Source organism: Drosophila santomea, chromosome 3L, assembly GCF_016746245.2.
Source record: "Drosophila santomea strain STO CAGO 1482 chromosome 3L, Prin_Dsan_1.1, whole genome shotgun sequence".
Classification (NCBI taxonomy): domain Eukaryota; kingdom Metazoa; phylum Arthropoda; class Insecta; order Diptera; family Drosophilidae; genus Drosophila; species Drosophila santomea.
Genome location: NC_053018.2, coordinates 18,159,101 through 18,185,754, shown reverse-complemented (window position 1 = coordinate 18,185,754; position 26,654 = coordinate 18,159,101). Strand labels below are relative to the sequence as shown.

Genomic DNA, 26,654 nt, shown 5'->3' with positions numbered 1-26,654 from the left:
CAGTGTTTGAATTAAGTATAATATAATTTAATTATGTATTCTACAACTAAATGTTATTAGCTAGGAAAGCACATGTCCTTCGCATTCAAGACCCGATCACTTAGGACCCATAACGCCTCATTGGAGGTGAAGAAAATCTGCTGGATGTTCTTCGATGTGAGATATATGATTTCATTGCCCTCGGCTGTGATGTTTGCTAGCTTAGCACATCGAACTACAGCTCCGAATTTGGGGATTACATAGTACAAGGTTCCGAAGTTGTCGATGATCATGCTGCGACTGCTGCCCAGAAGACTGCCCAAATGTGTGAGTTTGATGCTACTGCTTATTGAGTTGGTTGCCAATTCGTTTTTGCCTTCAACTTCCAGCCTGTCCACTGTACTGTATAGATCGCCATCCTGGTCGGACAGGATGAGTTCCCCTTGAATACCGAAGGTGAAATCCACTGGCTTGATGGGAAACGATTGGTTCATATTCTCGTACTTATTGCTCTCTAAGGATAAGCGGTGCCAGGTCTGCTCCAGGATGTCGTAGGCGAGAAGTTCGGCTTCCTTTCCCAGGATGAAGTAAATGTGGCGTTCGTGCTCGCATCCCGGACCCTTGGGCCCCATTTGGACTGTCAGAGATTGGGTGTCATTAGCTGCTATATGATGCCCACAGTCGATTCTCAATAGCCCCGCGTTGTTGCGCATCAGATCGAAGACAAACAAGCGGGGCGAGCACGTGCTGCCGGGAAACCCGATGTCCATGACCCACAGCCGACTCAGTGCGTCCACCTGCGACCAGTGGGCCTGCTGCACCAGCGAGCAATCCTCATGATCTCCCATGGAATGGACTTCGATGTGCGGAAACACGACGGTGGGCATGGGAAAGTAGGAAACCGGCCATTGCGCCTCGATTAAAGTGGGAGCATCGTTGCCCTCCACATTTACGCTGAGGAACACTCGCGGAAAGTGCATTGATAGATGACGGACCTTGTAACTGGATTCGTTCAGCCCGGATTCGGATAATAGCCAGGCGTCAGTGGCCAAAAGTAGACCAACGATGAGCAATTCCAAGACGAGGACCCCTTGTGTGACCATCTTTAAACGCGAACTCAGACTGAGTTTAGGGCTAGAGAAGTCTGCTTACGTTGTAAGTGCCCGGCGAAGAAGTCCACCAAAGTGTCTACATCAGCAGTTGGGATCGGGTGTCGCCGCATATCGGCGACCTGCATTAATGGGGACCAGCATTGGAGTGTTTCTCTATTTACTTGTGGTCCCAAGCGAAAAAGCTTGCCATTGAAGCCAAATTCGATCGGAAAATATTCAAATAATGACACAGATTCGCCAAAAGTAACAAAAAGTATATTGCTATGTCTTTCAGAACAAATCTAAGTTAACCACAATTAAACTGATGGACTTGTAAAGTACCATAATAGCCTATAGTTATTTAAAATAACAGCTTGGCAGCTTAGACTGCCTATAAATAATACTAATGCTTTTTTTGACACACTTTTATAATATTGATAAGGTTCTTGGGAATTGAACCTACCTTAAGTGCTTACTTTCAACATTAACCTAATGTTAAAAAGTATTTCCATAGCTGAACAGTAATAAAACACTATCATATCTTCCAAGGCATTATAAAGATTGCTTATTTTCTTGGGAATTGCTAAAAGGCTATGGTAAACCCCCGAGAAATTTCGGATCGGTCATTGATTTCCATTTTAAGTACATTCATACTTGCTGAAGGTATTAAAAAAATTGTCGTAATAATTAGAAATATTTTACTCTGGGAGTTTGCAACGATATAGAGCATTTATCATGGCTGAGAAAGATTTTGGTTTGCTTACATTACATTTTCGCTTATATGTAATAATTGTTTATAATTGTTGCCTATGTGTTTCGAATTTATCTAATGGAATTATCTTGTTTAATTTGTTGCAAAAATATTTTAATATTTTTAAGTGATCCACAACAAATCCTCCCACTCCGTTAAAAGGTAAGAGTTATTTTATAACTCCTCTCTCCTGATTTTATTGATTATAACCGAATCTTTATCTCCTTTCTCTCTTTTTCCATCAGTAGGTTGCGAGCTTTTCGTTCTTTTCACGCTGAAATGGGAAAAATGGCACTACACGTAGATTCAGTTATCCATTTGGGTTGGTCAAGATCAGATCGAACTACGGAAATACTTGGCTAAAAGTCATTTACGGGAACAACACGTATACCATACCATACGTTAACCAAGGATTATTATTAACCAAGAATTTTCATTAACCAAGGACTATCATCATGTGCAACGCCATTTGTGAATGCCTTAAATGTCCTGGCAAAGTTATTTGCTGGTGAGTTTCCATCGGTTGTTTACGATATATATATGTCTCAGTAAAAAATCCCCCAAAGGTGTTATTTTCGTTGAATTTCAAGTACCATTCCTGGAATTAGCAGCTTAGTTGACAACTTCCCGCTATCAGCTAATGGGTTTTTTGATAGAGATTGCTAAATCCTCGAAGCATTACTATACCTATACTCTTTAAATTGAGCAGCGTTTCTAGAAAGCTTCTACCAGGGTTTTATCAGTGTTAACAGGTATATAACTTCCTGCTCAGCAATGCTTTAAAAATAGAAAGCTTGAGGTTGGAAAAAACCCCTCTTATTGCCGCAATGTTGATTGTTGTCTCTAATCAATCTAGAACGGATGAGACATATCTTTAGTCGAACAAAACCATTTGTCTTTGTCACGAACTCTCTGCGCCCAACTCCAGTCAAACATGATTCATCTACCTTTGCGACCCTAATCAAATTCTTTGTTTTTTGGAACTAAATAGTAAATAAATCTAATGTAGCAAATTATGTGCTGGAATCGACGCCTAATCGTAGTCATTGTGGTTGTCGTCGCGCTCACACTAATATTCTTTATATTATTTCATATATATGATAGGTATTACGATCAGTCTCCCTTCACTCGAGATGTGTAAAAGAATTTGCTTTATTTGTATTCAATTCTGGTGAAGTGGCCAGTTCCAGTGATGGATAATATGATACCTCGTTCGAATGGAAATATTGTAAGCTCTGTTTTCTAATAACCATCACCCCCTTTTGTCACTGACGTTGTGATAATTATACCCGACTCGTTATCAGTTTGTTATTTCGCCCGATATGATTAAAGCTTTCAATACCTGTAGACCCGAAATGCGGTCGATGACTGTAACCCCCTTCAGTTAACACTTTGTGTTGGTCAACAACGCATCGAGGGTCGGAAGTATACTGTACTAGTACATCTATATTATAATATTAACCAAAAACCGTCATCACCATGTGCAACGCTCTCTGTGAATGCCTCAAATGTCCCGGCAAAGTGGTTTGCTGGTAAGTTTCCATAGGTTTCTGACTCACTGATCAAATGCAAATGCATAAAACTATGAATACAGGCTATTTGGGCACTACTTCCTTGATAAAGGTTAATTAGCAATGCCTATCTGGAGTTGCATCCATTCCATGTATTCAGAACTGAACCACTTATCTGATCTGATTTGTTCAGTTATAGGCACCCAGGACACTTCCGATATAAGCATGTGTAGACTTTTCTAACCAGACTTTTCTATATTTTTGCAGTTGCTGCTCCTGCGCCTGCAAGATGCTGCTGAGCATCGTGTTTTCCGCGCTTCTGATGGTTGTGGTCATCGGCCTGATTGTCTACTTCACGGTCTTCTATCACAAGGATAAGAACACGGACGAAGTGCAGAAGCAGGTCGCCCAACTGGCGCCCATTGTGAAGCGCAGCATTCGCGACTACTTCAGCAAGGAGTACTGATCTGAGGACATGAATTTATACTATAGGCCATACTAATAATAATAACCCCGTCGAAATCGAAATCGAAACGAACCAACAACCAAAGCCGTTCAGTGCATGACTTAATCTAATCGCGTCGGATGCTCGTTATGGGATTTTTTCTTATCTATAGATAGTTTGCGACTCAATTGAATGGGCAATTTGCGAGTTCTTTAAAAAGGTAGATACTGTTGTAGCGCGGAAAATGTGACTCACTGAATGCTTTACAATACACTTTAAGCTCGAAACTGAATAAAGCATTCACAATATGTGTATGCAAGGCAGAAATAAATCAGAAATAAAAGTTTATTGTAAGAAACGAAACTCACTCTATAAACAAAACAAAAAAAAGTAGAACTGGATATAAAATATGGCATGTTTTTTGAGTAAGTATATAATGATCAACATCTTCACATACTGTCTTTAGAAATATTTATTTTTGAAGGCAGCCTGGGCAATTAATTTTAGGTTAAGGAAAACGATTAGTAATTTCGCAGGGAAATTAGAAAATGTCGCCATCCAAGTGGAAGATATACACTAATAAATACTCCAGCTAGGGAATGTTTTCAATATGAGGGTTTACCAGCAGGGAAACTCCTCACCATCTCAGACCAATATGGATCCTCCCATCCAGCTGTTTTCCTAGTTGTATGTACACCATTGTTTGGGATCAGGTAGCCTAGAACACCGTCGAGGGTTGAAAAGTGTCCGAGGTCTGGTGGTCCGTGCAAATGCATTTCAAACTCGTCCCCTGACTGGCTTCAATCAACTTCGGGCTCAGTTGCTCGCCAGCATCAGGTTCACAATGACCTCCGATTCCACGCTGTACTTCAGTGCCGTCGAGGATATGTTCAAGGAAGTGTTAACAATAGGGGACGACGATCGGCACCAGCATCCTGGGAACGAGGAGTTCTCCGAAACCCCTAAACGATGTGTGCATTTGCGCCAACAAAAGTTGTTCGCCAACGACTCCGCGAGTTTTGTGATAGGTCGCCGGGCGCCGAGGACTGATTCTAAAATCGATCTCAAAGGAGATATGTCTCCTGGAAGGCGAAGGGAACTGCGCGGCGAGGAAGTCCTCCGCATGCGCAAGGATCGGGCGGAGAAGGAGCGGATGAGGCCCCAAAGACGACTTACCATGCGGATTTGATACTTCCTTTTAACCACCGAGTTCGTTGAGCTACCCAATCGAAGTGCTTCCCCGTTGTATGCTTTACTTTAGGATTTATTATTAAGCTCACCTAAGTATGCCATATTTTGCGTGCCAATAAAAATATACGTTATTAAAAATATAAATTTTTTAATTACCATATATGAAGCTTCATAATTTATATTCTTATATAGTTTCATAATTTAGAGTGAAAAATAGAGAAAATAGAGTGGACAATCTATTTTCAGTCCACGAAATATTCGCATTTGGATCTGCCCCATATGCAATATCGTCTTTGGAATTTCAATTATTATTTAGTACGGGTGCCAAATCTGGGGCTTGGCATGCGACAGCCAAATCAAAAGGATCCAGGCTATACAAAATAAGGTCGCAAGACTCATCACCGGATGCGAGTGGTTTGTGCGAAACACCACCCTGCACAGAGACCTGAAACTCGCAACGGTATTTGACGAGATAAACCAGCACTCGACCAGATACCATGACAGGTTGGAGCGCCACGGAAATCGGCTGGCCAGCGCTCTAAACAGATCTCGCCCACTAAGGAGGCTGAATAGAGGACAACCGAGGGATCTCATTTCCCGATCTCCTGGGACAAGGGTCAGCAGAAGCTGGCGCTTATCTTAATTCCTATATGTTATCTGTGGTTATTATGTAATTGTAGTAAAATCATTGTAAAATATAAAAAGCTAACTCTAGTTACCCGGCGCGCCCAAATGGGCTGAATTAACAGAAAAGAAGGACACAAAGGGGCTCCAAGGTTTCCCCCTTATGCCTTAATAAATAAAATTATTTAAAAAAAAAAAAAATTATTATTTAAAAGTTCCCCATTGCAGCATTTTTTCGCGGAAGCAGGACTGGAGTTGCTGAAGACAGTGGTTCAAGAGGATGTGGTAGCAGTTTCCATCAGTTGCACAATGGACATCTACTGTTTGATCGCAGGTGCTTGGGAAGTCGATACTGATGACCACATGGACGAAGGCTTTAAATGTCGGTTATGTCCAAATTAATTGTTAACCACTTTATTTTCTCACCAATAAAGCAACTAAAGGGCACAGGTATTTCACACTAGTGCCCAGTGTTTCGGGGTTGTCCATTAAATAAATATTTGTTTTCTGAAATATTTTCTGTATATATTTCGCTGACTTCGCTGCTATTTAAATATGGTCCATATCTAAAAATTTTACTTTAAGAAAGCGGACCCTATTTTTTAAATTCCGAAATAGACAGTCGGTTCCACATTATAAACGACATCGAAATGTAACAAAAAATGTTTTAGAAATATATCAATATTATATATTATAATTATATTGGCTGTAAAAAGTATATATGAGCAATGAATTCTGTAATTTTTTGACTATTTGTTGTGTAAAGTTTTTAGTCATATTAGGTTTCTTTCAAATGTCTTGGCATACAATTATTTTGAAATATGTGTTTTTTTTACTTAATACTGTTTTAAAATATTTTTCTTTCTACTAATATTGTTTGCTAATTCGAATATAATTTAATAAATGTAAAATTTATAAATATTAAAAACATAATGCTAATGAATAATGTAAAATATAAAATTAATTTAATGCAATTAACCTAGTACACAAACCTTTACACAGTCAACGTAGACATTGTCTTTCTACATTACATTAAGAAAACATTAGACCTTCTGCCGACTTAAAAAAAGGCAAGATTTTTTATCTTTTCTGGTAAATAAAATTTAAGTGTATACGCCTGAAACATCTATTTGACTAACAACACATTTTTCTTTAATATTGTTGTACGTTGTACCTGTTAATCAATTTCTCATAGTCAATAAGTTGTCTTACTTTTGAAAAGAACATTTTTCTTACAGGCTAATGATCTGTGACAATGTTTGGCCTTTCTTTGCCATTTAAGTGCTAACGACTTCTTGAAGATTAAGGTAATTCGGGGTGGAATCGTAATCTTTATAGTTTTACCCTTGACAGGTTTTTGCCAGCTAAGCAACGATTAAAACTAATTATGAAGCGCAGACCACTTGAAATCGGTGTTTAATCCCAAAAGGGATTAGCTAGTGGCCCTTAGAAGGAGTAATCACTTTTCTACCAGTCAAAATTATATGAAGTTTATACATTTACAGGAACTTTCAAGGAGTCAAAATTATATATAGTTTATGGGACTTTGAAGTTCAGTGGGGTGAAGATACTTTAACAATGAAAAGATAATTCTGCAGCAATGATTCTCCGAGCTTTATGATCACTCCTAATAACATTTGCGTTACTTAAAGATGTGTAAATAATTAATAGTTAAAATACTAAGAATAACCAGAGCAGAACCCTATCTAACGTCATGACTTGAGTTTCTTCTTAAACACAGCTCTGAATTAGTTTAAAACGAACTAAATTACTACACAAAATGACAATGCAAATACACCGGCTTCCTTTCGCACGCATTTAATATTGCAAATCACCGAGATTGCAAGTAGTGAAAACCCCGGTGACCTCCCATTTCCCCGTGGGATCGGAAAATCTTGTGCAACTCTATTTTTTCGACCCATTGATTGATTAGCCGTCTGCCTTTTCCCTTTCCTCCTTCCCACCCAATAAAACAAACTATTATCAGCCCGTGCGGCCAATTCAAGAAAGCTATGAACGTACATACATATGTACATACGTACATGCATAGATCGTCGCCGTCAACAACTTTTGATGAATTGTAGTAGTGGGCTTGTTGTAGTTGTTGCTATGTCTGTAGCACGTCTAGTGAAGGCGGCTCTTCTTCTTCGCGAGGCAAACTATAACGGAGAATCTTGTAAAATTCGCCACAGCCCAAGTAATCAATGGTTTTAACTCAACTTTGGACAGTGGATGGGTATGCAAGCTATCTATGCACGTGCCAAAAATGATGCAAGTAGCTCCGTTGGAACTCCCCCAAACCGACCAAGTTTGTCACTCCTCGAAAACGTTTCCGATTTTTATGATTTTTGAAAAATCAGATACTTTTCAGCGATCTCTACCGATGGACCCGGTTTGAGCCGATTCCGTGCACTCTTTTAGGTAGAAATCATTTAACGAAGAACAATTTAAATCTTCCACCAGCTGTAAACAAAAAATGCTTCGCTATATTTGCCCGATTCATTTGACTTATCGCCAAACACGCGGCTAACCGGCTCGCGTGGGAGCGAACGAGAGGGCCGAGTGGGGCGAAATGGGGGGCAATGCCAGAAAGAGAGCGAGAGCGAGCGGGAGAGATTATGTCAGAGGAGCTCTGGGGAAGAAGAGACAACAAAGAGCGGTCAAATCCGCCGAAATTTGGGTTGAAGGCCTGCTTGCTTGTATCTGTGTATCCGTGTATCTTATAGATCGCACATAACTTAAGTATTCGGAATATTCCCAAGAGAGCCAACCCAGGAAATGTACGATTTCAACTAGTTTTGACACATTTTTATAATATATACTTAAACTAAAAAACGCTTTTAGGCTGAAGGGAAGTTATTTAACTTAATGCCTCCTTAACTTAACTACCAATGATTTTTCTTTGATCAGTAAGGGTGGCCAATATTTATCTATATATCTTGTGCTGACCGTTTTCGGAAATATTGTTAAATACATCGCAAAAGTAAACAGTTAAGAATGCACTTTTTGGTGATCTAATGAAACTAACTAATATATAATCCACTTCATTTTCGCTAATCAGATCTTCACCTATGACTAAGTGCATTTTTCTATTTTAATCGATTAGTGCCAGTCACTCCTTCCAGCAATTTATAGACCCTAAAATTAAGTGTAAGCTACCCAACCGTTTATGATTAGACAAAGCTACTGATAGTTTCGTTTTTCATTTTATGGACTTGAACGATTTATTCCTATACTTATAAATTTCTAAATATGTGTACTATTTATATGAAAGGCGAATGTCTTGAGGTCAGTAACATTACTGTCCTTGGGTAAACGAAATTTATTGCCTGCTATTCTGCAAAAGAGGGAATATTTCAAATATTTAAAGAAATAGAAATAGAGATTTTCGAAAAATATTATATTACATAATGAACCGACATGTTTTAAATAAATTAATTATTTAACACGTAATGACCCTCTAAATTTATTCTAGCTGAATTTCTTTCAGATCTTGACAGCAATGCAAACTCATTAAAGTTGAATAAACAGATGACCCAGCGAATTTGTTATCGGGTGTTTATGGCAGATAAGGCAGGATCCTGGACAGGAACTGAATATGACTTGCAAGCTGTTTATCACGCCAGATTGTTCAGTTGGTTATCATGTTGTTTTCGACATCGGAGGATCAAGTCGAATATTACTGCTCGGAATTAGCACGTAGCACCTCTGTATTTGCAGTATTGTCTTTCAGGTGCCAAAAATAAGTTCATTGCCTTTGTGGCGAAATAGTACTTCAAGTGAGCATTTCCCCCGGCAAAGATCTTTTTAAGTCTTGTTACTCAAACCAAAAACAAGTCCATCATCTTTAGTTTAAGATATTTTTATTATATTAACAAAATATATGCGTTTCATATATATTTCATGCGTCTAAGTCTAAATAATACACAATCTGTCTTGAACAAGCAAATTATCCATAAAATTACCCCCCTAGGTGTACGATCTACGCTTAACATCTATGCAGATTCGACCATGTCAGCAGTAGAGACCCTGGCCCTCGTTCTGCTCCACGTGGTAGTAGCAGTACTGCCGCTGGGTGGGCGTTAGACCCATGGTCTCCGCCTCCGCCTTGAACTGCTCGATGCCGCCGACTCCGGCCAGATAGCCGTTCAGCTTGGTGGCCACGTAGCTGGTCTGCAGCAGCTTGGGATTGAGATTGAGCGAGGAGGCGAGGTCCTTGTGGCCCTGCAATCTGTACTTCTGGTGGTACCTATAGGCAAACAAGGAAATTCATATCGCTGAACTCAGATATTCATAGTCGAAACTTACGCCTCGGCGGGGTAAAAGTTCTCCTTGGAGGCAATCTCAGTGGTAATGACCTCTGGGGCACGGCGCTCTTGCTCCTCCAGTTTGGAGGCGTGAGCCACCTGCTTCTGCTCCTCGTCGTGGTACAGGATCAGGGAGGCGTACTGCCGCTTGATGGGCGTGGTCAGTCCGTACTCGTGATTGTTCCAGAACAGCTCCAGCAGCTCCTTGAAGCTAATGACCGTGGGATCGTAGTCGATTTCCAGCACCTCCGTGTGATCGCCCCTGTTGAGATGGGTGGTTAGTACCGGGTCCGAAAGGATAATGGGATGCAACATGCAGGGACGTGAAAGGAAGACACATGGATGATTAATGCTCTTTACTTGCTCCCTTACATTTTACGGTACGTTGGCAAATCCGAGCTTCCGCCGGCGTATCCCACGGTGGTCCGCAGCACCCCACGGGTGGCTCCGTACAGGGATTCTGCGCCCCAGAAGCAGCCCATGCCGAAGGTGGCCGTGGCTTTGGTAACATTCACATCGTGAACCGGCGAAATGCTCAGCTCCTTTTGTTCATTGCGAACGGTGCTCTGTGGGAAGAAGAAGAAAAGGGGAGTATGAGCAACAGATTTGTAAACTTTTAATATTAGATTTATGGTTTTTAGCGCACACCAGGAACAGAAATGTGAGGCCGTAACCGTAGCCCGGCAAACAGCGCATCTTGGGCACAAAATTGTATGTAATAAATGCAAAATTCGGCAGATTTTGAGTATTTAAAGTATTTTTTTTGGGGACTTTGTTCGCGTCTGATGTCGTCAGCAAAATAATAATGCACTTTCTGCGCTCTTTTTAAATCTCTCTCGCTCTCTGGCGCTCTTTTCGGGTTTCGCTCTCTTCGCCTTGCACTTGCAGCTGTCGAACAGCTGATTGAGCAACTATCTCCCTCGCACACAATCTTGCAAAATCAATTTCAAAATCAAGGTCAATGGAAAAACTGTTTTAAAGAAAGTAAAAGCCGCTGGTGTACAGCGCTCCACTTCGCATAGCAAACCGCTAACTTGGTGCACGCTTAAATCACTTTTAAACTATTTAAATATGCGGCTTATGTGGCTGAAACTTGCCTTGAAATTACGAAACAGTCGCGAAAACATTATTCGTTGTAAACTGCTCAACTGTTGGGAAGCAACTGAACGTGGCCAAAACAAACCGAATTCCTCTAGCCAGCAAAAAGGTGTTCGCATGAGCTTTAATTACTCTGGCATTAGATGTCGGAAACTGGCTTTTATGACTAGGCACATCAAAATTGGCCACTCGGCCTTGTGCGGGTTCAAGAAACTTTGGGATTGAATTTCATGTTTGTAAAAAAAAAAGCACTGTTTATTAGTCACATTTCGCTGGCAATTAATAAGCTGTCATAGCACTATTTAATTCAAATTAAAGCTCTAATTGAACCGCAGGACATTAGGAGTAACTAGGCACAGGATTAGGCACGCGTTTCTAGACCAATTACTCACCAGATCCTTGAGCTCAGGATGAGTGACACTCGAAGTAATAGTCAGAGACATGGTTTCACTTTTTGAAGTTGTTTATTTAATGAGTCGCTTTCAACACTTTAAGCAGAACTGATGCATCTGCAGAAAGGTCGGTCCAATTTATACCGCCGCCTCTCCCGCTTTCTACGCGAATGTTGAGAGTGCCGCGCTATCGTTATCAATTCTCCCGCTCTTCAGTCTTCTGGCGGCCCGTCTCTTTCTCCCACTGCCGATTCTTCGCTGATTAAAACTGCGCAGCGCTTCAGGTTTCTTGGGGCCACAATGGATCGTACAGCTGGGACATTTGATCAGGGTTATAATTTAATTGCCTTTAATATTCTAATTTGAACAAGTCAAGTGCAGTCTTTTGTGTTCTCCGGATTGTGTACAAACTGTTATTTGCTGGGCTCGTATTTCAGCCGGCTCAAACGCAAAATGAAGTCCAACAGGAACATTTGTATTTTGATCTCCTTCGGATTTTCGGTGACGTAGAAGCCGGGAACGCCGGCCTTTTGCAAAGTGGATTGTTGGTCGTTAACCTGTGTTAAGATATCAGATATGAGTTCAAGTATATTATCCAACATTACAGAACTAAGAAGTGCTTCGTAAAATCTAAAATCGCGTTCTAATATAAGCATTTAAATTTATGAATGGTTTAATTTGTCAGAATGCTACGATATAAAGTAAACTTTATAACCTCGGTTTGGGATAGGACATTTTGAGATAGCAAGTGAACGACTCTTCACCTTTTGGTCTAGTATTTCGATGATCTTCTTGTCCGACTCGACTAGTTTCTTGGTGTGCTTGATTTTCATTAGCCCTAAGATGTGGTGCAGCTCCTCGGGATCCTTGATCTTGCTCCTCCACTCGGCCACCTCGATTTCATACTCGTTCTCCACCTGCATTCGCATTTTAATCAAGTGTCTTTCGGTTTCGTGTTGCAATTCCATTAGTGCTTTAACTATTACAAATATCCCCTCGTTTAGCACACAGTTGGCGAGTTCGGTGAGCAAATCGTAGGAAATGCGTGTCTGCAGGTTTCTGTTAATCATAAATGGCGTTAAATGTTGAAATAAAGTGAGCACTAAGGACTTACTCGGGAAGTTCCGAGTGGTAAGTTCGCAATTGGTCCACCAAAAAGTATATTTTGCGCTGTAAAAACTCCGGAGTTGGCTGCTGATGCTCCACTACTGCCTCGCTGCTGTTTGAACTACCTTCGCTGGTTGCCGCTATGTCCGCCATCTTAACTTAGTTGTGATTCTCTATTTATGTACAATAAAATGTGTCGTATTTCCCAAGTATTTTCAATTTTTAGTGATGTTTTGTGCATCCGCACTCCAAATTCGCCTCTTTGCCGCAAGAACAGCTGAGCGCCAGGGTTGCCAGATGCAGTAGCATCAGTGTGACCACAATCAGTTTGGCCGCCCACATATCGATAGGTTAGAGCAAGGCGCGCAACGTATGATATTTAAAATGTATTTGTATTTATTATTTGTATCAGAGCGTGAAAAAAATGTGACTTGTACGATTTGAAATCAATGCTGCTTATGACTAAGGTGATTACATCGGTTCGTATTATGACTAGAAATTCAATGATTTGCGTGCCTTGATGAATTGCTTGTCAGCCTCGTAAGTGCACATGCGATTCACTTTGTTTTTGCGACGTTTTTTGAGTTCAGTTTGGAACTTTCCGAGTCCTCCGCTGCTCGGGGTGGCTGGTACCAGGGAATACTTCTTGCTGTCCAGGGAGTAGCACTCGCGTTTCCCCAACTCCCTCTGCTCCTTTGGGGTTTCCACGATTTTCAAGCTGTTCAGGCGCTGCAGCAGTTGGTTGGTTTCATTGGTCGACGACATGATTACTACTAGGTCGGTTGATCAGGAAGTTAATGTGAAGCTGGACGTTGCTGACTCGCTACTGATTTCCTTTTGCCCCCGGCCCTCTTTATATCCACTTGATGTGAGTGTGCAATTTCAAGACTGCCATAAATATCTGTGCGGAAAATACTGCTTATCCGTTTTCCACATCTGTCACATTTATGGCGCTACCTGCTCGTAATTAAATTTTCCTCTGAAAAGTTTCCCTAATTCCGTTTTAATGCGTTCAGAATTACGCGAGCAGGTAGCCAGGACTTTGGCTTTCGGTGTAATGGGTTTTAGTCTACCGCCATAAAGTCCGCCTTTTACTAATCGCTTTAAATTAGAAAGGGATTCGTAAATACTCCTAAGACTACAGAGCATACACATATCATACACGTAAATTCTGACATTTGACGTTGTAGTGCAAATGTAACTATTATGAAAAAGTCGCGCATAAATTTTTGACACAGTATTAGTGCCTCATCAAGATAATTATAATATAATAAAGGCTTTTGTATTGGGTCTATAAATGCTTTAGATAATTCAATATGAATACAAAAGTAACTTTTAATATAATTTGTCATTAAAAATAAGTTAAATGAAACATATCTTATATTTTAAGTTACAAATTAACATTTTTTGGGATAATTAAAATGAATGCTAAATGTATTAAATATAGTCTCTAATCACTTAATACGCTTTTAAAAAACGCGCGCCGGTGAAAGAACTCAATGCCAATGTAAGGTGTGCACACACTGTCGGAATCATATGGCGAGCACACACGTGTATCGGTTGCACAGTTTATGCGTCAACCGATTCCGTGTGCTGTGACAACAAACCTCACTGATATTAGTTTCTAAACAATTTCCCAAACAATTGGTATGGCTGATTGAAGTTGAAAGTCTAATGAAATAAGTGCGTGTCATAGAGAAGCACTGCTTTAGGTTATTGTCTTAAATAAATTACGATCAGGTGAAACTCGAGTTATCCTCCGCATGAACGCCTTAACATTCGGCTCTTGCGGGTGTCTCTCTTAACATTTCGTTATGCGATTTGAATGGGGCACTTGCATTGAAGCCTCGTCCGCCGAACACAGAACGTTATAAGCGCCACACGCGTTTGCAGGAGCAATTGTCGGCGATTTAAATCGAAAACAATTGATACGGGCGCGGTGCGGCAGCCATCGAAACTAGAATCGGAATCAAAGAGCGCTATATCGGAATCACTGTCCTAAGTTAAAGTAAAGTGTATTGTGTAACCTGTCGAGACGACAGAATGACAATAGGCCAAAAGGAGCCGACGTGGGGCAGGGTGGTCTGCCAATGATCATATGATTGCCTAGAGCGGAAAAATACCCAAAAACATAGCAATCGGCGAGGCATTTCGTTGCCAGAAACGAAAACAACAATACGTAAATCGAAAGGACAAAGTATATTTTGCCCTGGTATTCTCCATCTCCCCACCAACCAACATGTACACAATCAACAAGGGACCCAGCAAAATCGTTGCTAAAACGCGTCGCGGTGAGTCCAAAATATTGATGATAATAATGGTTAATAATGCCACAATAGACCCTTTCAAGAGAACAGCTGTTATGTCACAAAAACATACTCAACAAATACGAATACAAATGCTTTAAGAGAGCACAGTTTAAGAGAAGAGACGCAAACCTGCGGCGCTGTTAACTTTTTGTTTTGCCGGCGTTTTCCACTGTAAATGCGTATTTTATAGCTTTCCATCGCATGTTTTCCATCCGCAGGCCTGGCACAAAATTTTGAAAAATTCGAAAGCATCAAGGAGAGCGGCCGCAGGAACGCCAGTTTCGACCTGAACAGTCCCGAGGAGCACAAAAAGTAAGAATCCCATGCCGAAACCGAAAAATCTTGGGTGCTTATGCAAACGGTCGGCACATGGTGAAATGTGGAAAGCGGGAAAAGTGGCGGGGGAAAACGTGGAATGGGTGAAATGGGTGGAATGAGTTCAAGACCCTCGTCTTATCGCACTGACATTTTGTCGTAAGAATCCGCGGCGACCTAGCACAGTAATGCTAATTGCTCCCGAGCAAACAGTCTTATTCTCCCTAGGAGACCCATTGGAAACACGTGGGTCAGGCGTCGGTTATCGGCTCCATTTTAATTTAAATGCTCCGGAGGCATTGACTTTTCCACGCCCGTTACGTCACGGTTCCAACGTAACTTCTGGGCAATACCCCACAACGTCTGTGCCAAAAAAGCCTGATTAATTTGTTCATTTTCCTGCAATGGTGTGAAGTTATTCTAAAAGTCTAGCTTAAATTAATAATTCCAAATTAAATATAATTTTCCAGTTTTTATTGCCTAAAAAAAGCTTAAGAGTGCATATCTTGCTCGTGTTTATCTTAGTGCCTCTTATATCAGCTTATTGCGCTGACTGTTAAAAGTATCTTTTGGATGCGAATCTTCTAGAACTTCCGATGGCCGTTGCATCTCAACCGGATCTCCTGGGCATTTAATGGATAAACAGATCACACTCTAAATACTCATTACTTAACCCTTCACTGAAGTTCTCTTATCTAAATTAATAAACCACGAATCCTTGTCAGTCAATCGATGGGCACTGTTCACTATCTGCCACTGTAGATAGCTTATCAGTAGTTTTTGCTCTTATAAATAGCAGTATTCAATAACTTATAAAATTATATTTTTTGTTTTTACTTTTAATATTTAAGAGCCAACATAAAGCGAATATTGTAATTGCGCTCGTTCGAAAAATGCAGCTCAGTCGCGCCTTCCTCGAATTAAAATGCATTTTGCGTTCCTCGAACTGAGTAGCAAGTTGTCGAACCCAAGTTACCCCATCTCTTTCCCTATTCCCCAAGTGATTTATTTTCGTAGTCCACATGTTGAGGAGATTCGTGTGGCTTGCATAAGTGCCTGCTCATGGAAGTTCAAACGCATTGTTATTAAAATTTAGTGCATCTTTCCTCAATTTTGAAAAACAGCATACCGCGTCCGGTTTTTCAACAGAGTTTCGCCTCCAAGCGGATAACGCCAACCAAACTGATCGAGGATGAGGTGATAACGCCGCAGCATGAGGAAATAATACGTTACATAAATGACTGTAAGTCTGGCAATTTTGCCTTATAAATATGTATAAATACATTTGCAAATATTAAGTTCTAAGTATTAATCCATTATTTGTTGACAGCCTGGAACATGCTGGTGGCGCAGAACCCCTACGACTCGAGCACAACCGCCAAGCCTGTGGAGAAGCCGGTGGCGGATGCCAACAATAACAGCGCCGCCAGTCCCGTGGAGAGCATAATGGCCAACAGCCAGGTGCCCGCAGCCTCGACAGCCACTGTGTGGGTGGAGCCGCCGAGTCCAGCGCTGCAGGACTTCAAGCCCTTCGACCTGGAGTCGTGGTGGGGCCGTCGCCTCTTCCAGAACATCACCAAGAGCCTCTAGGATGGATCGAAAGGGCGAATGAGGGGCAGAGCCTGCTCTTTGGCAATTCCTAGCTAGCCAGTGCTTCCTTCTGTGCATGTACGTTCGACTGGACACATTAGATGACACTAGACTATGGATACAGAGATAAATGTATCTATGTGGACGAAAGGAGATGAGACGAGACACTTGCGTAGTTTTCGGCTAGTGGCTAAGTAGATATCACTTTGGATGTTAGTGGCTAGGAGGCCTCCGAGGTGAGAAGTTATCACCTGGCTTAGGTTCTTCTCGCTTTTAAGTGTGTAAATGAAGTAAATTAAGAGTCTTCGCCGTTGGCCAGTGTAAATAATACGATTTCTGACTTACAATTAAGAATGTGTTATAGAGTTGTAAGAAACGTGTCATCTGGATTGCTTGCCAGTTTTTTAAAGTCAACACTCGTGTGAATTGTATAAAGCATAAGGTTCAAACTAACATCAAATTGTTGCAACCCATTTTGGTTTACTCAGTTTTGTAAATGCCGATTCCAGTCAAAACATTTGCCTGTACATACTAAAATAATTGGCTTTTATTACGTCAACTCTAGTTAAGATTTAGGAATATCCAAAGTAGGAATTGGTTGAGCCGATTTCTCGCCACTGGCGTCGCCTGTATTTAGTTTTTCACTATAGGACGTTTTATGTTTAGCATAAATAAAAAATTCACCATGTTGCAAAATAATATTCGCTTTGAAGAACATTTCAAAATTTTATTTAATATGTGGGAATATTCACTTTGTGTAGTTCATTGCAAAAGTACAAATGAATTGTAAGTGAAATAAAAAATAAGTTTAGATATACCCTCCCTGCTTTAATAATTGGTTAAATATATAACGTCAAAGATATATAGTGAATAACTAAGTTTGTTTCATAAATTATTCATTATATATTTCAATTTTCAAATTCAAGTTTGGTTTATTTCCAAGCAGATAAAATACCAAAAGTATTTTATAACGGTCACGATGTGACACACAGCTTTTGGTATTTAATAACGATCGCAGCTTGGTCACTCTTCCAAGACCTGCCAACGATTTCTTGTCAGGATTAAGTTTATTATTATTTATTAAATAAATCAAAATGTCTAGCGATGATGAGGGCGTTGCGGAGCTGGAATCCCGTCTGGAGGATGTCAACCTGGAGGACATCGGAGCCCGGCACCGTCGCGAGCGCAAGGAACTGCAGGCCAAGCTGCAGGCCATGAAGAAGAATGCGCCGAAGAACAATAAAAACAAGCGCAAGGAGTTCCTGGAGGAGATGACCCGCCTGGAGGGAGAGCTGGAGCAGCGCCACAAGGCGGAACTCAAGGCGGCGGAAGCCATGGAGGCTCCAGAGGTGCTGGAAGTCAGGGAGCCAGCGGAAAAGCCGGAAATCAAAGTGCCAGATGAAGAGGAAGATGAGGAAAAGGAGGAGCAGCTGTCGTCCAATCAGCGCGTTTCCAAGGCACAGAAACGCCGGGATAAGAAGGCCAAGGAGGCACGTGCACGCGAGGCTGAGATCAAAACTGAGCTGCAAAATGCGGCCAATCAGCCAACACCCAAGTTAATCGAATTGCAGCAGATCACAGCAAAGCTTTCCCAGCGCCAGTTATGCCTTCATAATATACCCTCCGATGGCGACTGCTTGTACCAATCCATCAGACACCAACTCATCGTCAATGCTCTTCCAGGTAATAGTTCTCCAGTCAGTCCATACAGCACGAAACTAATCCGTCATCATTGTACTAAAGGTCACAGTGTTCAGGAGTTGCGGGAGGAGACTGCGAACTATGTGCGTGCACACAAGGACTCGCTCATCTCCTACATGGTCCATCCGGAAACGGGAGACCTTCTGAACGACGAGCAATTCGAACAGTACTGCCACGACATAGCCAAAACTCACGCTTGGGGTGGCCACATAGAACTGAAGGCCATATCATCGCTACTCCGAGTGCCCATTGAAGTCATCCAAGCGGAGGGAGCACCGACGCTCCTGGGACAAGAGGAATTTGGCGGATCACCGCTGGTCATCTGCTACCACCGCCACATATACCAACTGGGCGCCCACTACAACTCCACAGTGCCAGCAGCCTGAAGGGGAAATGCCCAATGACACCCACCAACTCAACTCACTCGATTTCGTAACAGATTGTTTTATTACATATTATGTTGACTTTATAAATACGTATGCATTTGGAAGATTTGAATTATTGTCAAAAATTGCAAGTATGTAGTAGTTATATACAATAATAGTCAATATAATAACAATTCTAGGTTAGCTAGCAACTTAGTTAGCTGGATTTGTTCTAAGAAAATATGTCCTATATAGAAAAATAATTTGTCTAGCTCCAATTAGTTTTCTTGTGGCGGTTTAGTGTAAATTCAAGCAATAATTTGATTATTCCTCGAGCCTAACTACTTATTACTTGGTAATATTGTTGCAACAACCCATTATTTGTCCTCTTTTCTAGGTAAAGCGTTCGATTTCAATTATTTGTCCTTCTTGCTGTCCTTGGGCTTCTTGGCAGCCGGCTTGTTGGGGTAAATAGCGAACATGGAGAGCTGAATGCCGCCCAGGACCAGCAGCAATAGATTTTGCAGCTGAAATGGGAGAAATATCGGTTACAGATTATCACCGCATTTGTATTGTCTTCTATTCAATTGATCACTTACCACCATCACAGTATTCTTGATGGAGATGGCATACAAGGTCCAGGAAAATGCCACCAGATTACCGGCAAAGATAATGGGGAATGGCATTCCCTCGGTGCTCTTCTTCTCAATGATCTTCGGCAGATGCAGCAGCGGAGAGCCCACCATCCACACCAGGAGGCCGGTGATCAGCATTCCCAGACGGAACTCGATCTTGGCGGGATCCTCGAAGTTGGCATACGCTGTGATGACCAGCAGGAACACCGAGGAGTAGCCGATCTGCTTCCAGATCTTGCTCCTGCTGTCGCTCGAGGCGTAGTAGTAAAATCCGGACAGGAAGACGAAGTTGATCGCCAGGCCGATTAAATTCGTGTTGATCATGGCAGCATCATTCATAACGCTGGCCAGCTTTAAGCTGAGAATGGTCCTTGAAAGTGCAGAGATTCATTAGTAAATTACTTTGATGTAAATGGAAAAGAAAATAGGCTATTGTATCTGAAAATGTAGTGCGGATACCCTAACCACTCCCAAAATCGAAGTAGGAACTTATTAAGATTCTTTCTTATATATTAGAAAAATTAGTTGAGCTAATGAAGCTTTCTTTAGAAAATTCTTGTATAAAAGGCTTGATATTATATGAATTCCAGTTAGTTTATGAAATAGACCATAGTTTTTCGTAGATCGTAGAATTCAAATTTGTTGACCCTGCCCAAACCAGTTTTCCCCCTATTAAATCGCTACAGAAAGTTCAAATCCAGAGAAATGGAACTAGTTTTCATTTAAAGCGCCCCAGTGAGCATTAAAATTAACATTTTATTCTTCCACCTCATTGGAAAAAACCAGTTTACATATAATTATCGTGTTATCAGATCCTACGAGTATACTAGGAACAGATAGATAAATAAACATAATAGAGCCTGCAAATCATGGTACACGTAGCAGTAGATAAGAAGCTCAACACGCGGAAAAGCAAATAAGCAGCATTATCATCGATCAAGCTATCAAAGACCCACTACCATGGTGAAATACACCTGCGCCGGGCGAAATGAAATGCAAACTGGCCGGGGAATCGCCCTTGACCCAGACCTTGAGCACCCATTGTATGTGGAGTGGAATTCGTTTAGCGCACAACTGTTGCTTCGCTCGCATGTCTGCGGGTCCTTACACTTGACACAGTCCAAGTTAACACCTTCCGGAAAAGCACCCCGAAAAGCGCCCCGGAAAAGCGCCAGTGTTGGCATGGGTACTTGGTGCCATATGGCACTTTGGGATCTTTTGGGATGTTCACTGTTCCCAGCGAGCAAACAGTGGAAACTTTCGACTTAAAAATAAAGATGTTCTGGTGGTGAGTAAATATCACGAGAGGTCATCCACTCGCGGTGTTTCACCCAGTAGAAATTCGGATTTGATAACAGAAATGTATCATTATTGAAAATGTAGTGGAGAAGATAATGTTTTGCTACGCAAACACTACTATTCACTTGGAAGTAATGGGCAGTGCTATAATTATGGAGTCTATTGTTTTTGGGCACGAGTGACATGACGTTCCCATCGCCACCAGCGGTGCCCACCCCCTATGGAATCTGGGCAGCCGCTTTATGCCGAGCACGTGGAGAGGGCAGGGCGCCTATCTTGCGTCCGTCGTATAGCGATTAGCGGCTCTCCCAGACTTGGACAGACTCTACCAGACCAGATCAGCATTCGTAATAGGAGGCTCTAAAATTATACACTCCAGATAAGAGCTACGTGTTTGGAGGGGTCTCGCGTCGATAAGGCAGCAAAGGTGCTGGTAGATTTCCCGACAAGGTTAGGGATTTCGAAATGTAACGGTCGCGGATGATCGAGGTGGAATTCCCTTTGGCCATCGGAGTGATGTAACCGATTCCATTGTTATCTTCCCGAATCGAGTGCAAAACCGATTCGGCGGCGGCCTTGGGGAGAGTCGATTCTGTGGTGTCATGGCGACAGTTCAAAAATTTAATCAATTCCCATTCCCACACAGACGCGCTGCCTTTTCTGTGTTTTCCGCTCTCTTTTCCTGCCCCCCACTAGTTTTCTGCGCCCACTAGTTCTCTGCGATGCAGTGGAGCATCACGGACACGGACACGGAAACGGAATTGGGCTACTTACAGCACCACTCCGAAGAGGAAAGGTCCCACGGGGTAGACGTCGCTGCTACCCTTCTTGCGGATGTCGTTCATCAGCACCACTCCGGACAGGAATTGCAGGGTAGTAATGGTGCCGGCTACCTTGGCGATGAGTTCGCTGTGTGGCGCCAAGAGATCTCCCAGTGCCTCCATGATTCCAATTACTTGGTCTTGCTGCCTTTCAAACGAGTTATGTGGGGACGGGAGGGGCGAGTGCCGCGAGAGTATAAACAAATGAACGAAAACAAAAACTAACGACCGGACTGGACCGACTGGCGGCTGCCGCAACAACAAACGAACAAATACTGAGCCCCAACGGCGGGGCTGGCAACCTTTTATAATCGAGAATCCCCTAGAAATGGACACGTCTCTCCGATTTCCCCAACGTTATCGCCCGCGGCGCTTATCGGATACGAATTGAATTTCAAACTTCCACGAAACGTTGCCGCATGGCAAAGCAAATGAGGTTTCTCTCCAGGGCAGCAGGAACGTATTTCTTTGAGTAAACCTCTTATTTTCTTCTGGTATCAATAAATAACAGCCAAGAAATAGTTTAAGCATTGATTACTTGATCAAACTGAAAGTCACTTGAGAACAATAAGTGTAAAAGGCAGATTGGGCCTCTTAACACATCTTTCGAAGATTACAATCCCACGAGTTTCCTTACAAAAATCAATTTATTCCAACTTATCCAACTACAGTCGCAAACAGCCAACCTCACACCTCCTCTTTCAGCACATGCTTCTTTTTCTCGCTGACGTAGGGCACCTGCTTGCTCTTCTTGGTGTGCTTGCGCACATTGGCCTCCTTGACCTGCTCCTTCTCCTTGACCGTGCGCATCTTCTTCTGTGCACTGAGCACGTGACGCGGCACCTGGCGATGGCGGGCGATTCGCTTGATCTGCGGATGAGCGGCGTACTTCTGCTTCAGCGCCTCCTGGTAATTGAAGTTGACCCGCTCACGTGGACGGATGACACCCAGCTTCTCGGATGCCTTCGCCTTCCACATCCGGACGTTCATTTCGTCGGAGCCGGAGAAAACGTATCGATTATCCAGGGACCAGGCCACACAGACCACGTGCTGCATGCGCTTCGTGTGGTAAATATCCCGCGAGTGACTGTGGTGGGCATTGTAGAGCCGGATGGTCTTGTCATAGCTGGCCGAGACGAATTCCTTGCCCGTGGGCGAGTAGTCCACATCGGTAACGGCGGAAACGTGGTCAAAGTGAACCTTCAGCGGCGTGTCCAGCTTGCGGGTGTCAAAGGTATAAAGGCTGCAAAGGATAAAGGGTCTAGCGATTAGTTCTTCTCCATTGGCTGTTTTACTCACTTGCAATCCTCGTTGGCCACTGTGAAGTTAAACGCCTCCATGGGATTCCAGGCCAACTTGTTGCTCTTCATGGTGAGGACGACCTTCCTCAATGGCTGCGCCTCTCTCTGATCGTACAGGATAATGCTGCGATCGCTGGCGCAGCAGGCCAGGATGCTCGTTTCCACGGGGTTATAGGATATGGTGTATAGGGTATCAACGCCCCACTTTAGGGTCTTCAGAGGATCGTTGTGCGTTTCGTCCCAAATGGCGCATACCTCGCCACAGGTGGCGAACTTGTTGTCCTCGCGATTATGCGATATGCCGTGGAGTCCAAATTTACTCAGTATAGTGTTCACCGGCACCTCATCTTCGCCGACCTCCGGAGCCTCTGCCTTCCACACCTTGATGGTTTTATCGTCGCCCACGGTGAAGATGCGACCTCCGCTCTGGGTGTAAGCGATGCCGCGAACGAAACCGTCGTGGGCCACGAAGTTCCGAGAGCTAATGCGATTTGCCAAATCCCAAATGCGCACTTCGCCGTCGTAGGCGCCGGTGGCCAAGGTGGAAAGCTGCTTGGGATGCTTCCCGAAGCAGGAGACTCCATCGCGATGTCCGCTCAAGTTGCAGACGAAGGGCTTGGCAAACACTCTGTCCAATTTGGTGGCATTCAGGGCGCGCACGTATTCCCTGGGACCCTCCAAAGGATGCAGCGAAGGATCGTAGTTCCTGGGCACTGAAAGTGGCGATCTTTTAATACCTTCAACTTGCTGCTTATTTGAACTTACTTTTGTGTTGCTGCAGTTTGGTTTCTCGGACATAATTATCCGGATTGCGACTGATCATTTTCACCTTCATCCTGATTGCATTTATTGGGCTTTTCTGCGGCGTAAAAAGAAATTATCCGTGATTTTCGAACATAAACAACATGTGCGTGGTACAGTGTTGCCACACAGCACGACAGTCAGCTGTCAGCAGATTGTAGCCGGGTTCGGGTGTGGCAACACTGCTGTAAAACCTTTAGGGAAACACTGAAATTTTGAAATTTTGGCGGGAATTTAACGCCTAATTAAAGTTTATAACCAATTTATATTGGCAATCAATTGCAATGCAATTCAATATCTATTTTATTCAACTGAACAATACTGAAACAATTTCTTATGTTTTTACTTTAACATCAAGTAACTTAGTACTGATAGCAACCAAAAACGGTAGCAATGCATACGAAACTGCCGCCATCGAAGGTGAAGGTTATGTAGTCATCAGAAAGCTCATCCCAAATGGCGCGGGCGCCATAGAAACATCCGGCTCCGGTCTGCTGATACAGCATTACGTTCACCACGTGCTTGAATCTCGGAGATGAAGCGCGTCCCTTTATCTTCGTGTTGATATCATCGGCGAGCTCGCGGGTCCATTTCAGGGCTTCCGACTGATTGTAGGTCTTGTTTGCCAGCTTGTCCTTGACCACTTGGGTCATCAGCAGGCGAATGTACGGCAATGGGAACTTCTTGCCGAAGGCTGGTCCCATGTTGTAGGCGTTGTAGATGGTGACATCAGATGCCGGCTTGTCTTCGTTTCCGGGCTCCAATTCGTCATCGGAGTCACTGTGGGACATTGCCTCGGATCGGCTGTCTCCGCTGACCGCGGACGCTCGAAAGGAGTCCTTTCCAGTCGAAAAGGTCTTGGGTCTATTTGTCGACATCTTAGCGATATTTATACCTCAGTGTTTCGTTTAAATTCCAGATATATTTCGATAGAAATAAGCGAGAAGTTTAGACAAATAATCAAATAGGACAAACACTTCCTGGCAATCTTGGTTTTCTAAAGAGTTAACAACTCTCTTGAATTCTAAGTAGTTTCGGGCCTTGGTAATGCAATGATATCTACGGTTTTGTAAGGTTTTTATTTTGCATAAACATATTTTTGTTTTTTTACACTTTTCATTGGCTAAATGAAGCAATTTTTTTCCACATAAAAGACTTTAAAGCTAACCTAACGTTAAGTAGTAACTAAAAGGGAAGATTTAACGAGCTGAATGCCTGTAACGTCGGATACGAGGATGTCGATTGGACAAATTCTGAACGTAGGTGCCACTACTGGGACTTGAGGGTTCCTTGGCCCTCGGAGTGAGTACATCATTGACTGGCTCCTGGTTCTGGTTCTGGTTCTGGTGCTGGCTCTTTTCCATTTTCTCCTTTTTGAGCTGCTGCTGCTGAAGCTCGTGGACTTTTCGCAGGCAGCAGCAGTTCCTAAGGGCATCCATAAAGCACTCCAGGTTCCTGCGGAAGTTCTCCAGATTCTCCGGAGAAATGGGCGTCTGCTCCGCATGACAGCACTCATCGATGGCCACCTGGGCATGGAAGATGCACTCACTGGCCTGGCCGAGCGTATTCTTTAGGTTGAAGATTTGCTGTTTCTTCTTCAACTGCATCTGGATATATCGGGTGCACAGCATCTCGAAACGGCGCTGTTCACTCCGGTACTCATCGAAGAGCTCGTCATATTTGGAGTGCAGCTCCTCGGTTTCGCATTTCAGTACCTTGAGGGCCTTCTCCCTTTTGGCCAACTGCCGACGACTCTGGCGATGGGACACGGAGAGCTCATCGTATCTGGAAATATCTCAGGGTAACTAGTAAATATATGCTTTCTAATATAAAGTAAACTAAAACTCACCGCTGCTGCATAAGCAGGGGACTGATGGAGTCGTACAGCTCGCCAATGGAGTTCACATGGGATCCGCTGGGACCCCTCTCCTCCGGATCGCTCTCCCCCGAACTGGAGCTATCGATTCCCCGGAGCAGCTGCACCAGGCGCCCGTTTCGCTTCTTCTCCGTGTCCAGGGAAAACACCAGTTCCTGAACCCGTTCTGTCTGCCGATCGAGCGCCATTCGTAGCTTGAATTCCTGCTGCCGATCCTCGTGAATGGTGTGCTCCAGTTCGTTCACCAGTCGCAGTATCTGCTGGACGGTCTGCTGGTAGGGATTGACCACCTGGTTTTTGCTCAGGCTTGCAGCAGCTGAGGCCAGGCGATTTTCGCCCAGTGATATGGCCTCGTCCTCTTCGTCCTCCGAGGGAATCAGGAGACTGGAAACGGGATCGAAATTAGAGTTATTGGAAGAGCAGCTTGATATGGAGCTAGAAGTGGCCAGGGGACGACTTAAGTCCCCTTTTCTCGTGGAGGTTCCAAAGCCTAGACCGTTGCTCACACTCCTCAGGATGGTACTCAGGTTCATCCTTGGTCCTTTCCCACTTCGTGTCGCTGTCGTCGTCGATGTCTCCGTCTTGTCACCTGACTGTGAAAATACTCAGGTGTGTGCTGCGCTGTGTGCTCGGGTTGTTTGTCACTAACTGACTGCCTACTTGTGAGTACACTGGGAAGAAAGAGTGTAATAAAATAAAATATTCAATTTAATAGATATGATTCTCTATCAATGGCTTACAGATTTATTTATATAGATTTAATAGCAGAAAACCAAAAGGATGTGTAATTATGTTTTGTAATATGAACACCGCAGTACTTAAAACATAACTCAATATCTACTAATTAAAATTATGAAATTTCCTTCAATTAAATTTTTTGCCTCATTGTTTTGAGAACAGTTTTCTGAGATTTCTTCGAGTATACCAACAGCTAACCAAAAGTTGGTGCCTTCCAGGCTCACTTTCCATATGGTATCGCACAACTTTTTAAATTGGTTTCAGTTTTAACACCTTTGCCTTCAGTTTCCCCGGCACTCAATCAAAGTTGTCGTTTCTCCGCCACCGATTTCTGAAGGCTTTTCCGACTTTCCCCAACTGCCTTCCCAGGTTTCCTCTGGTGTTTGCTAGTCGTGCGTAAATTGCCA

General features: G+C 43.0%; 13 protein-coding genes across 22 annotated transcripts; 4 read left to right on the top strand and 9 right to left on the bottom strand.

Moving 5' to 3' along the window:
* Positions 1-5: 5 nt before the first annotated feature.
* LOC120449189 lies at positions 6-1,560 on the bottom strand. The gene has a single exon (XM_039631541.2). It carries the CDS (start codon positions 1,080-1,082, stop codon positions 57-59), a length of 1,026 nt encoding a protein of 341 aa, XP_039487475.1. The 5' UTR covers positions 1,083-1,560; the 3' UTR covers positions 6-56.
* Positions 1,561-2,148: 588 nt separating this feature from the next.
* LOC120449901 (protein midgut expression 1) lies at positions 2,149-4,140 on the top strand. 3 transcript variants are annotated; one of them, XM_039632590.2, is made up of 3 exons: positions 2,844-3,049; positions 3,170-3,353; positions 3,600-4,140. In XM_039632590.2, the coding sequence occupies exons 2-3, from the start codon at positions 3,301-3,303 to the stop codon at positions 3,796-3,798; spliced, it is 252 nt and encodes an 83-aa protein (XP_039488524.1). In that variant the 5' UTR covers positions 2,844-3,049; positions 3,170-3,300; the 3' UTR covers positions 3,799-4,140. The 3 variants fall into 3 exon arrangements, with proteins under 3 accessions (XP_039488525.1, XP_039488524.1, XP_039488523.1); XM_039632589.2 differs by having other exon boundaries at positions 3,126-3,353; XM_039632591.2 differs by lacking the exons at positions 2,844-3,049; positions 3,170-3,353 and adding an exon at positions 2,149-2,329.
* Positions 4,141-4,542: 402 nt separating this feature from the next.
* LOC120449900 lies at positions 4,543-5,085 on the top strand. The gene has a single exon (XM_039632588.2). The coding sequence runs from the start codon at positions 4,622-4,624 to the stop codon at positions 4,964-4,966; it is 345 nt and encodes a 114-aa protein (XP_039488522.1). The 5' UTR covers positions 4,543-4,621; the 3' UTR covers positions 4,967-5,085.
* Positions 5,086-9,438: 4,353 nt separating this feature from the next.
* On the bottom strand, positions 9,439-11,525 carry LOC120449009 (peptide methionine sulfoxide reductase). 5 transcript variants are annotated; one of them, XM_039631285.2, is made up of 4 exons: positions 11,390-11,525; positions 10,272-10,465; positions 9,901-10,161; positions 9,439-9,841 (listed from the first exon to the last, which is right to left on the bottom strand). In XM_039631285.2, the coding sequence occupies exons 1-4, from the start codon at positions 11,438-11,440 to the stop codon at positions 9,607-9,609; spliced, it is 741 nt and encodes a 246-aa protein (XP_039487219.1). In that variant the 5' UTR covers positions 11,441-11,525; the 3' UTR covers positions 9,439-9,606. The 5 variants fall into 5 exon arrangements, with proteins under 5 accessions (XP_039487219.1, XP_039487221.1, XP_039487217.1 ...); XM_039631287.2 differs by having other exon boundaries at positions 10,284-10,465; XM_039631283.2 differs by lacking the exon at positions 11,390-11,525 and adding an exon at positions 10,997-11,074 and having other exon boundaries at positions 10,284-10,465.
* On the bottom strand, positions 11,443-12,853 carry LOC120449010 (gonadal protein gdl). The gene is made up of 3 exons (XM_039631288.2): positions 12,504-12,853; positions 12,154-12,448; positions 11,443-11,946 (listed from the first exon to the last, which is right to left on the bottom strand). Exons 1-3 carry the CDS (start codon positions 12,647-12,649, stop codon positions 11,803-11,805), a joined length of 585 nt encoding a protein of 194 aa, XP_039487222.1. The 5' UTR covers positions 12,650-12,853; the 3' UTR covers positions 11,443-11,802.
* LOC120449012 (gonadal protein gdl-ORF39) lies at positions 12,719-12,838 on the bottom strand. The gene has a single exon (XM_039631290.2). It carries the CDS (start codon positions 12,836-12,838, stop codon positions 12,719-12,721), a length of 120 nt encoding a protein of 39 aa, XP_039487224.1.
* A 122-nt stretch (positions 12,854-12,975) lies between the features above and the next one.
* Positions 12,976-13,380, bottom strand: LOC120449011 (protein Z600). The gene has a single exon (XM_039631289.2). It carries the CDS (start codon positions 13,259-13,261, stop codon positions 12,989-12,991), a length of 273 nt encoding a protein of 90 aa, XP_039487223.1. The 5' UTR covers positions 13,262-13,380; the 3' UTR covers positions 12,976-12,988.
* A 935-nt stretch (positions 13,381-14,315) lies between these two features.
* Positions 14,316-17,950, top strand: LOC120448203. Of its 3 annotated transcripts, XR_006356479.1 has the most exons (5): positions 14,316-14,787; positions 15,024-15,117; positions 16,245-16,363; positions 16,451-16,788; positions 17,813-17,950. XR_006356479.1 is itself a non-coding variant. In XM_039630070.2 (4 exons), exons 1-4 carry the CDS (start codon positions 14,736-14,738, stop codon positions 16,708-16,710), a joined length of 525 nt encoding a protein of 174 aa, XP_039486004.1. In that variant the 5' UTR covers positions 14,317-14,735; the 3' UTR covers positions 16,711-17,409. The 3 variants fall into 3 exon arrangements, 2 of the variants coding, with proteins under 2 accessions (XP_039486004.1, XP_039486005.1); XM_039630070.2 differs by lacking the exon at positions 17,813-17,950 and having other exon boundaries at positions 14,317-14,787; positions 16,451-17,409; XM_039630071.1 differs by lacking the exons at positions 14,316-14,787; positions 17,813-17,950 and having other exon boundaries at positions 15,018-15,117; positions 16,217-16,363; positions 16,451-17,409.
* LOC120448201 (deubiquitinase OTUD6B) lies at positions 17,364-19,019 on the top strand. 2 transcript variants are annotated; one of them, XM_039630066.1, is made up of 3 exons: positions 17,364-17,496; positions 17,813-18,393; positions 18,454-19,019. In XM_039630066.1, exons 1-3 carry the CDS (start codon positions 17,369-17,371, stop codon positions 18,795-18,797), a joined length of 1,053 nt encoding a protein of 350 aa, XP_039486000.1. In that variant the 5' UTR covers positions 17,364-17,368; the 3' UTR covers positions 18,798-19,019. The 2 variants fall into 2 exon arrangements, with proteins under 2 accessions (XP_039486000.1, XP_039486001.1); XM_039630067.2 differs by lacking the exon at positions 17,364-17,496 and having other exon boundaries at positions 17,722-18,393.
* On the bottom strand, positions 18,840-21,820 carry LOC120448202 (sugar transporter SWEET1). The gene is made up of 3 exons (XM_039630068.2): positions 21,485-21,820; positions 19,376-19,781; positions 18,840-19,303 (listed from the first exon to the last, which is right to left on the bottom strand). Exons 1-3 carry the CDS (start codon positions 21,652-21,654, stop codon positions 19,193-19,195), a joined length of 687 nt encoding a protein of 228 aa, XP_039486002.1. The 5' UTR covers positions 21,655-21,820; the 3' UTR covers positions 18,840-19,192.
* A 339-nt stretch (positions 21,821-22,159) lies between these two features.
* Positions 22,160-23,765, bottom strand: LOC120449600 (DDB1- and CUL4-associated factor 13). Its single transcript, XM_039632167.2, has 3 exons — positions 23,598-23,765; positions 22,831-23,545; positions 22,160-22,774 (listed from the first exon to the last, which is right to left on the bottom strand). Exons 1-3 carry the CDS (start codon positions 23,665-23,667, stop codon positions 22,219-22,221), a joined length of 1,341 nt encoding a protein of 446 aa, XP_039488101.2. The 5' UTR covers positions 23,668-23,765; the 3' UTR covers positions 22,160-22,218.
* Positions 23,766-23,895: 130 nt separating this feature from the next.
* LOC120448807 (dynein light chain Tctex-type protein 2B) lies at positions 23,896-24,593 on the bottom strand. The gene has a single exon (XM_039630997.2). The coding sequence runs from the start codon at positions 24,509-24,511 to the stop codon at positions 23,996-23,998; it is 516 nt and encodes a 171-aa protein (XP_039486931.2). The 5' UTR covers positions 24,512-24,593; the 3' UTR covers positions 23,896-23,995.
* A 100-nt stretch (positions 24,594-24,693) lies between these two features.
* On the bottom strand, positions 24,694-26,173 carry LOC120449249. Its single transcript, XM_039631624.2, has 2 exons — positions 25,483-26,173; positions 24,694-25,418 (listed from the first exon to the last, which is right to left on the bottom strand). The coding sequence occupies exons 1-2, from the start codon at positions 26,040-26,042 to the stop codon at positions 24,833-24,835; spliced, it is 1,146 nt and encodes a 381-aa protein (XP_039487558.2). The 5' UTR covers positions 26,043-26,173; the 3' UTR covers positions 24,694-24,832.
* Positions 26,174-26,654: the final 481 nt, after the last annotated feature.

Bases quoted from the DNA above. Each gene is read 5' to 3' on its own strand.
- LOC120449189 (XM_039631541.2), bottom strand. From the start codon at position 1,082: ATGGTCACACAAGGGGTCCTCGTCTTGGAATTGCTCATCGTTGGTCTA.
- LOC120449901 (XM_039632591.2), top strand. From the start codon at position 2,277: ATGTGCAACGCCATTTGTGAATGCCTTAAATGTCCTGGCAAAGTTATT. The intron at 2,330-3,599 runs GTGAGTTTCCAT...ATATTTTTGCAG, and splicing joins CCTGGCAAAGTTATTTGCTG to TTGCTGCTCCTGCGCCTGCA.
- LOC120449900 (XM_039632588.2), top strand. From the start codon at position 4,622: ATGACCTCCGATTCCACGCTGTACTTCAGTGCCGTCGAGGATATGTTC.
- LOC120449009 (XM_039631285.2), bottom strand. From the start codon at position 11,440: ATGTCTCTGACTATTACTTCGAGTGTCACTCATCCTGAGCTCAAGGAT. The intron at 10,466-11,389 runs GTGAGTAATTGG...TTCTTCCCACAG, and splicing joins ATCCTGAGCTCAAGGATCTG to AGCACCGTTCGCAATGAACA. The intron at 10,162-10,271 runs GTAAGGGAGCAA...CCATCTCAACAG, and splicing joins TTGCCAACGTACCGTAAAAT to GGGCGATCACACGGAGGTGC.
- LOC120449010 (XM_039631288.2), bottom strand. From the start codon at position 12,649: ATGGCGGACATAGCGGCAACCAGCGAAGGTAGTTCAAACAGCAGCGAG. The intron at 12,449-12,503 runs GTAAGTCCTTAG...TATGATTAACAG, and splicing joins TACCACTCGGAACTTCCCGA to AAACCTGCAGACACGCATTT. The intron at 11,947-12,153 runs GTGAAGAGTCGT...ATCTTAACACAG, and splicing joins TCGAAATACTAGACCAAAAG to GTTAACGACCAACAATCCAC.
- LOC120449012 (XM_039631290.2), bottom strand. From the start codon at position 12,838: ATGTGGGCGGCCAAACTGATTGTGGTCACACTGATGCTACTGCATCTG.
- LOC120449011 (XM_039631289.2), bottom strand. From the start codon at position 13,261: ATGTCGTCGACCAATGAAACCAACCAACTGCTGCAGCGCCTGAACAGC.
- LOC120448203 (XM_039630070.2), top strand. From the start codon at position 14,736: ATGTACACAATCAACAAGGGACCCAGCAAAATCGTTGCTAAAACGCGT. The intron at 15,118-16,244 runs GTAAGAATCCCA...TTTGAAAAACAG, and splicing joins AGTCCCGAGGAGCACAAAAA to CATACCGCGTCCGGTTTTTC. The intron at 16,364-16,450 runs GTAAGTCTGGCA...ATTTGTTGACAG, and splicing joins AATACGTTACATAAATGACT to CCTGGAACATGCTGGTGGCG.
- LOC120448201 (XM_039630066.1), top strand. From the start codon at position 17,369: ATGTTTAGCATAAATAAAAAATTCACCATGTTGCAAAATAATATTCGC. The intron at 17,497-17,812 runs GTAAGTGAAATA...CAAAATGTCTAG, and splicing joins TGCAAAAGTACAAATGAATT to CGATGATGAGGGCGTTGCGG. The intron at 18,394-18,453 runs GTAATAGTTCTC...ATTGTACTAAAG, and splicing joins CATCGTCAATGCTCTTCCAG to GTCACAGTGTTCAGGAGTTG.
- LOC120448202 (XM_039630068.2), bottom strand. From the start codon at position 21,654: ATGGAGGCACTGGGAGATCTCTTGGCGCCACACAGCGAACTCATCGCC. The intron at 19,782-21,484 runs GTAAGTAGCCCA...TGCACTTTCAAG, and splicing joins TTCCTCTTCGGAGTGGTGCT to GACCATTCTCAGCTTAAAGC. The intron at 19,304-19,375 runs GTAAGTGATCAA...CTCCCATTTCAG, and splicing joins TCAAGAATACTGTGATGGTG to CTGCAAAATCTATTGCTGCT.
- LOC120449600 (XM_039632167.2), bottom strand. From the start codon at position 23,667: ATGAAGGTGAAAATGATCAGTCGCAATCCGGATAATTATGTCCGAGAA. The intron at 23,546-23,597 runs GTAAGTTCAAAT...CGCCACTTTCAG, and splicing joins CAAACTGCAGCAACACAAAA to TGCCCAGGAACTACGATCCT. The intron at 22,775-22,830 runs GTGAGTAAAACA...TATCCTTTGCAG, and splicing joins GTGGCCAACGAGGATTGCAA to CCTTTATACCTTTGACACCC.
- LOC120448807 (XM_039630997.2), bottom strand. From the start codon at position 24,511: ATGTCGACAAATAGACCCAAGACCTTTTCGACTGGAAAGGACTCCTTT.
- LOC120449249 (XM_039631624.2), bottom strand. From the start codon at position 26,042: ATGAACCTGAGTACCATCCTGAGGAGTGTGAGCAACGGTCTAGGCTTT. The intron at 25,419-25,482 runs GTGAGTTTTAGT...AGATATTTCCAG, and splicing joins CCCCTGCTTATGCAGCAGCG to ATACGATGAGCTCTCCGTGT.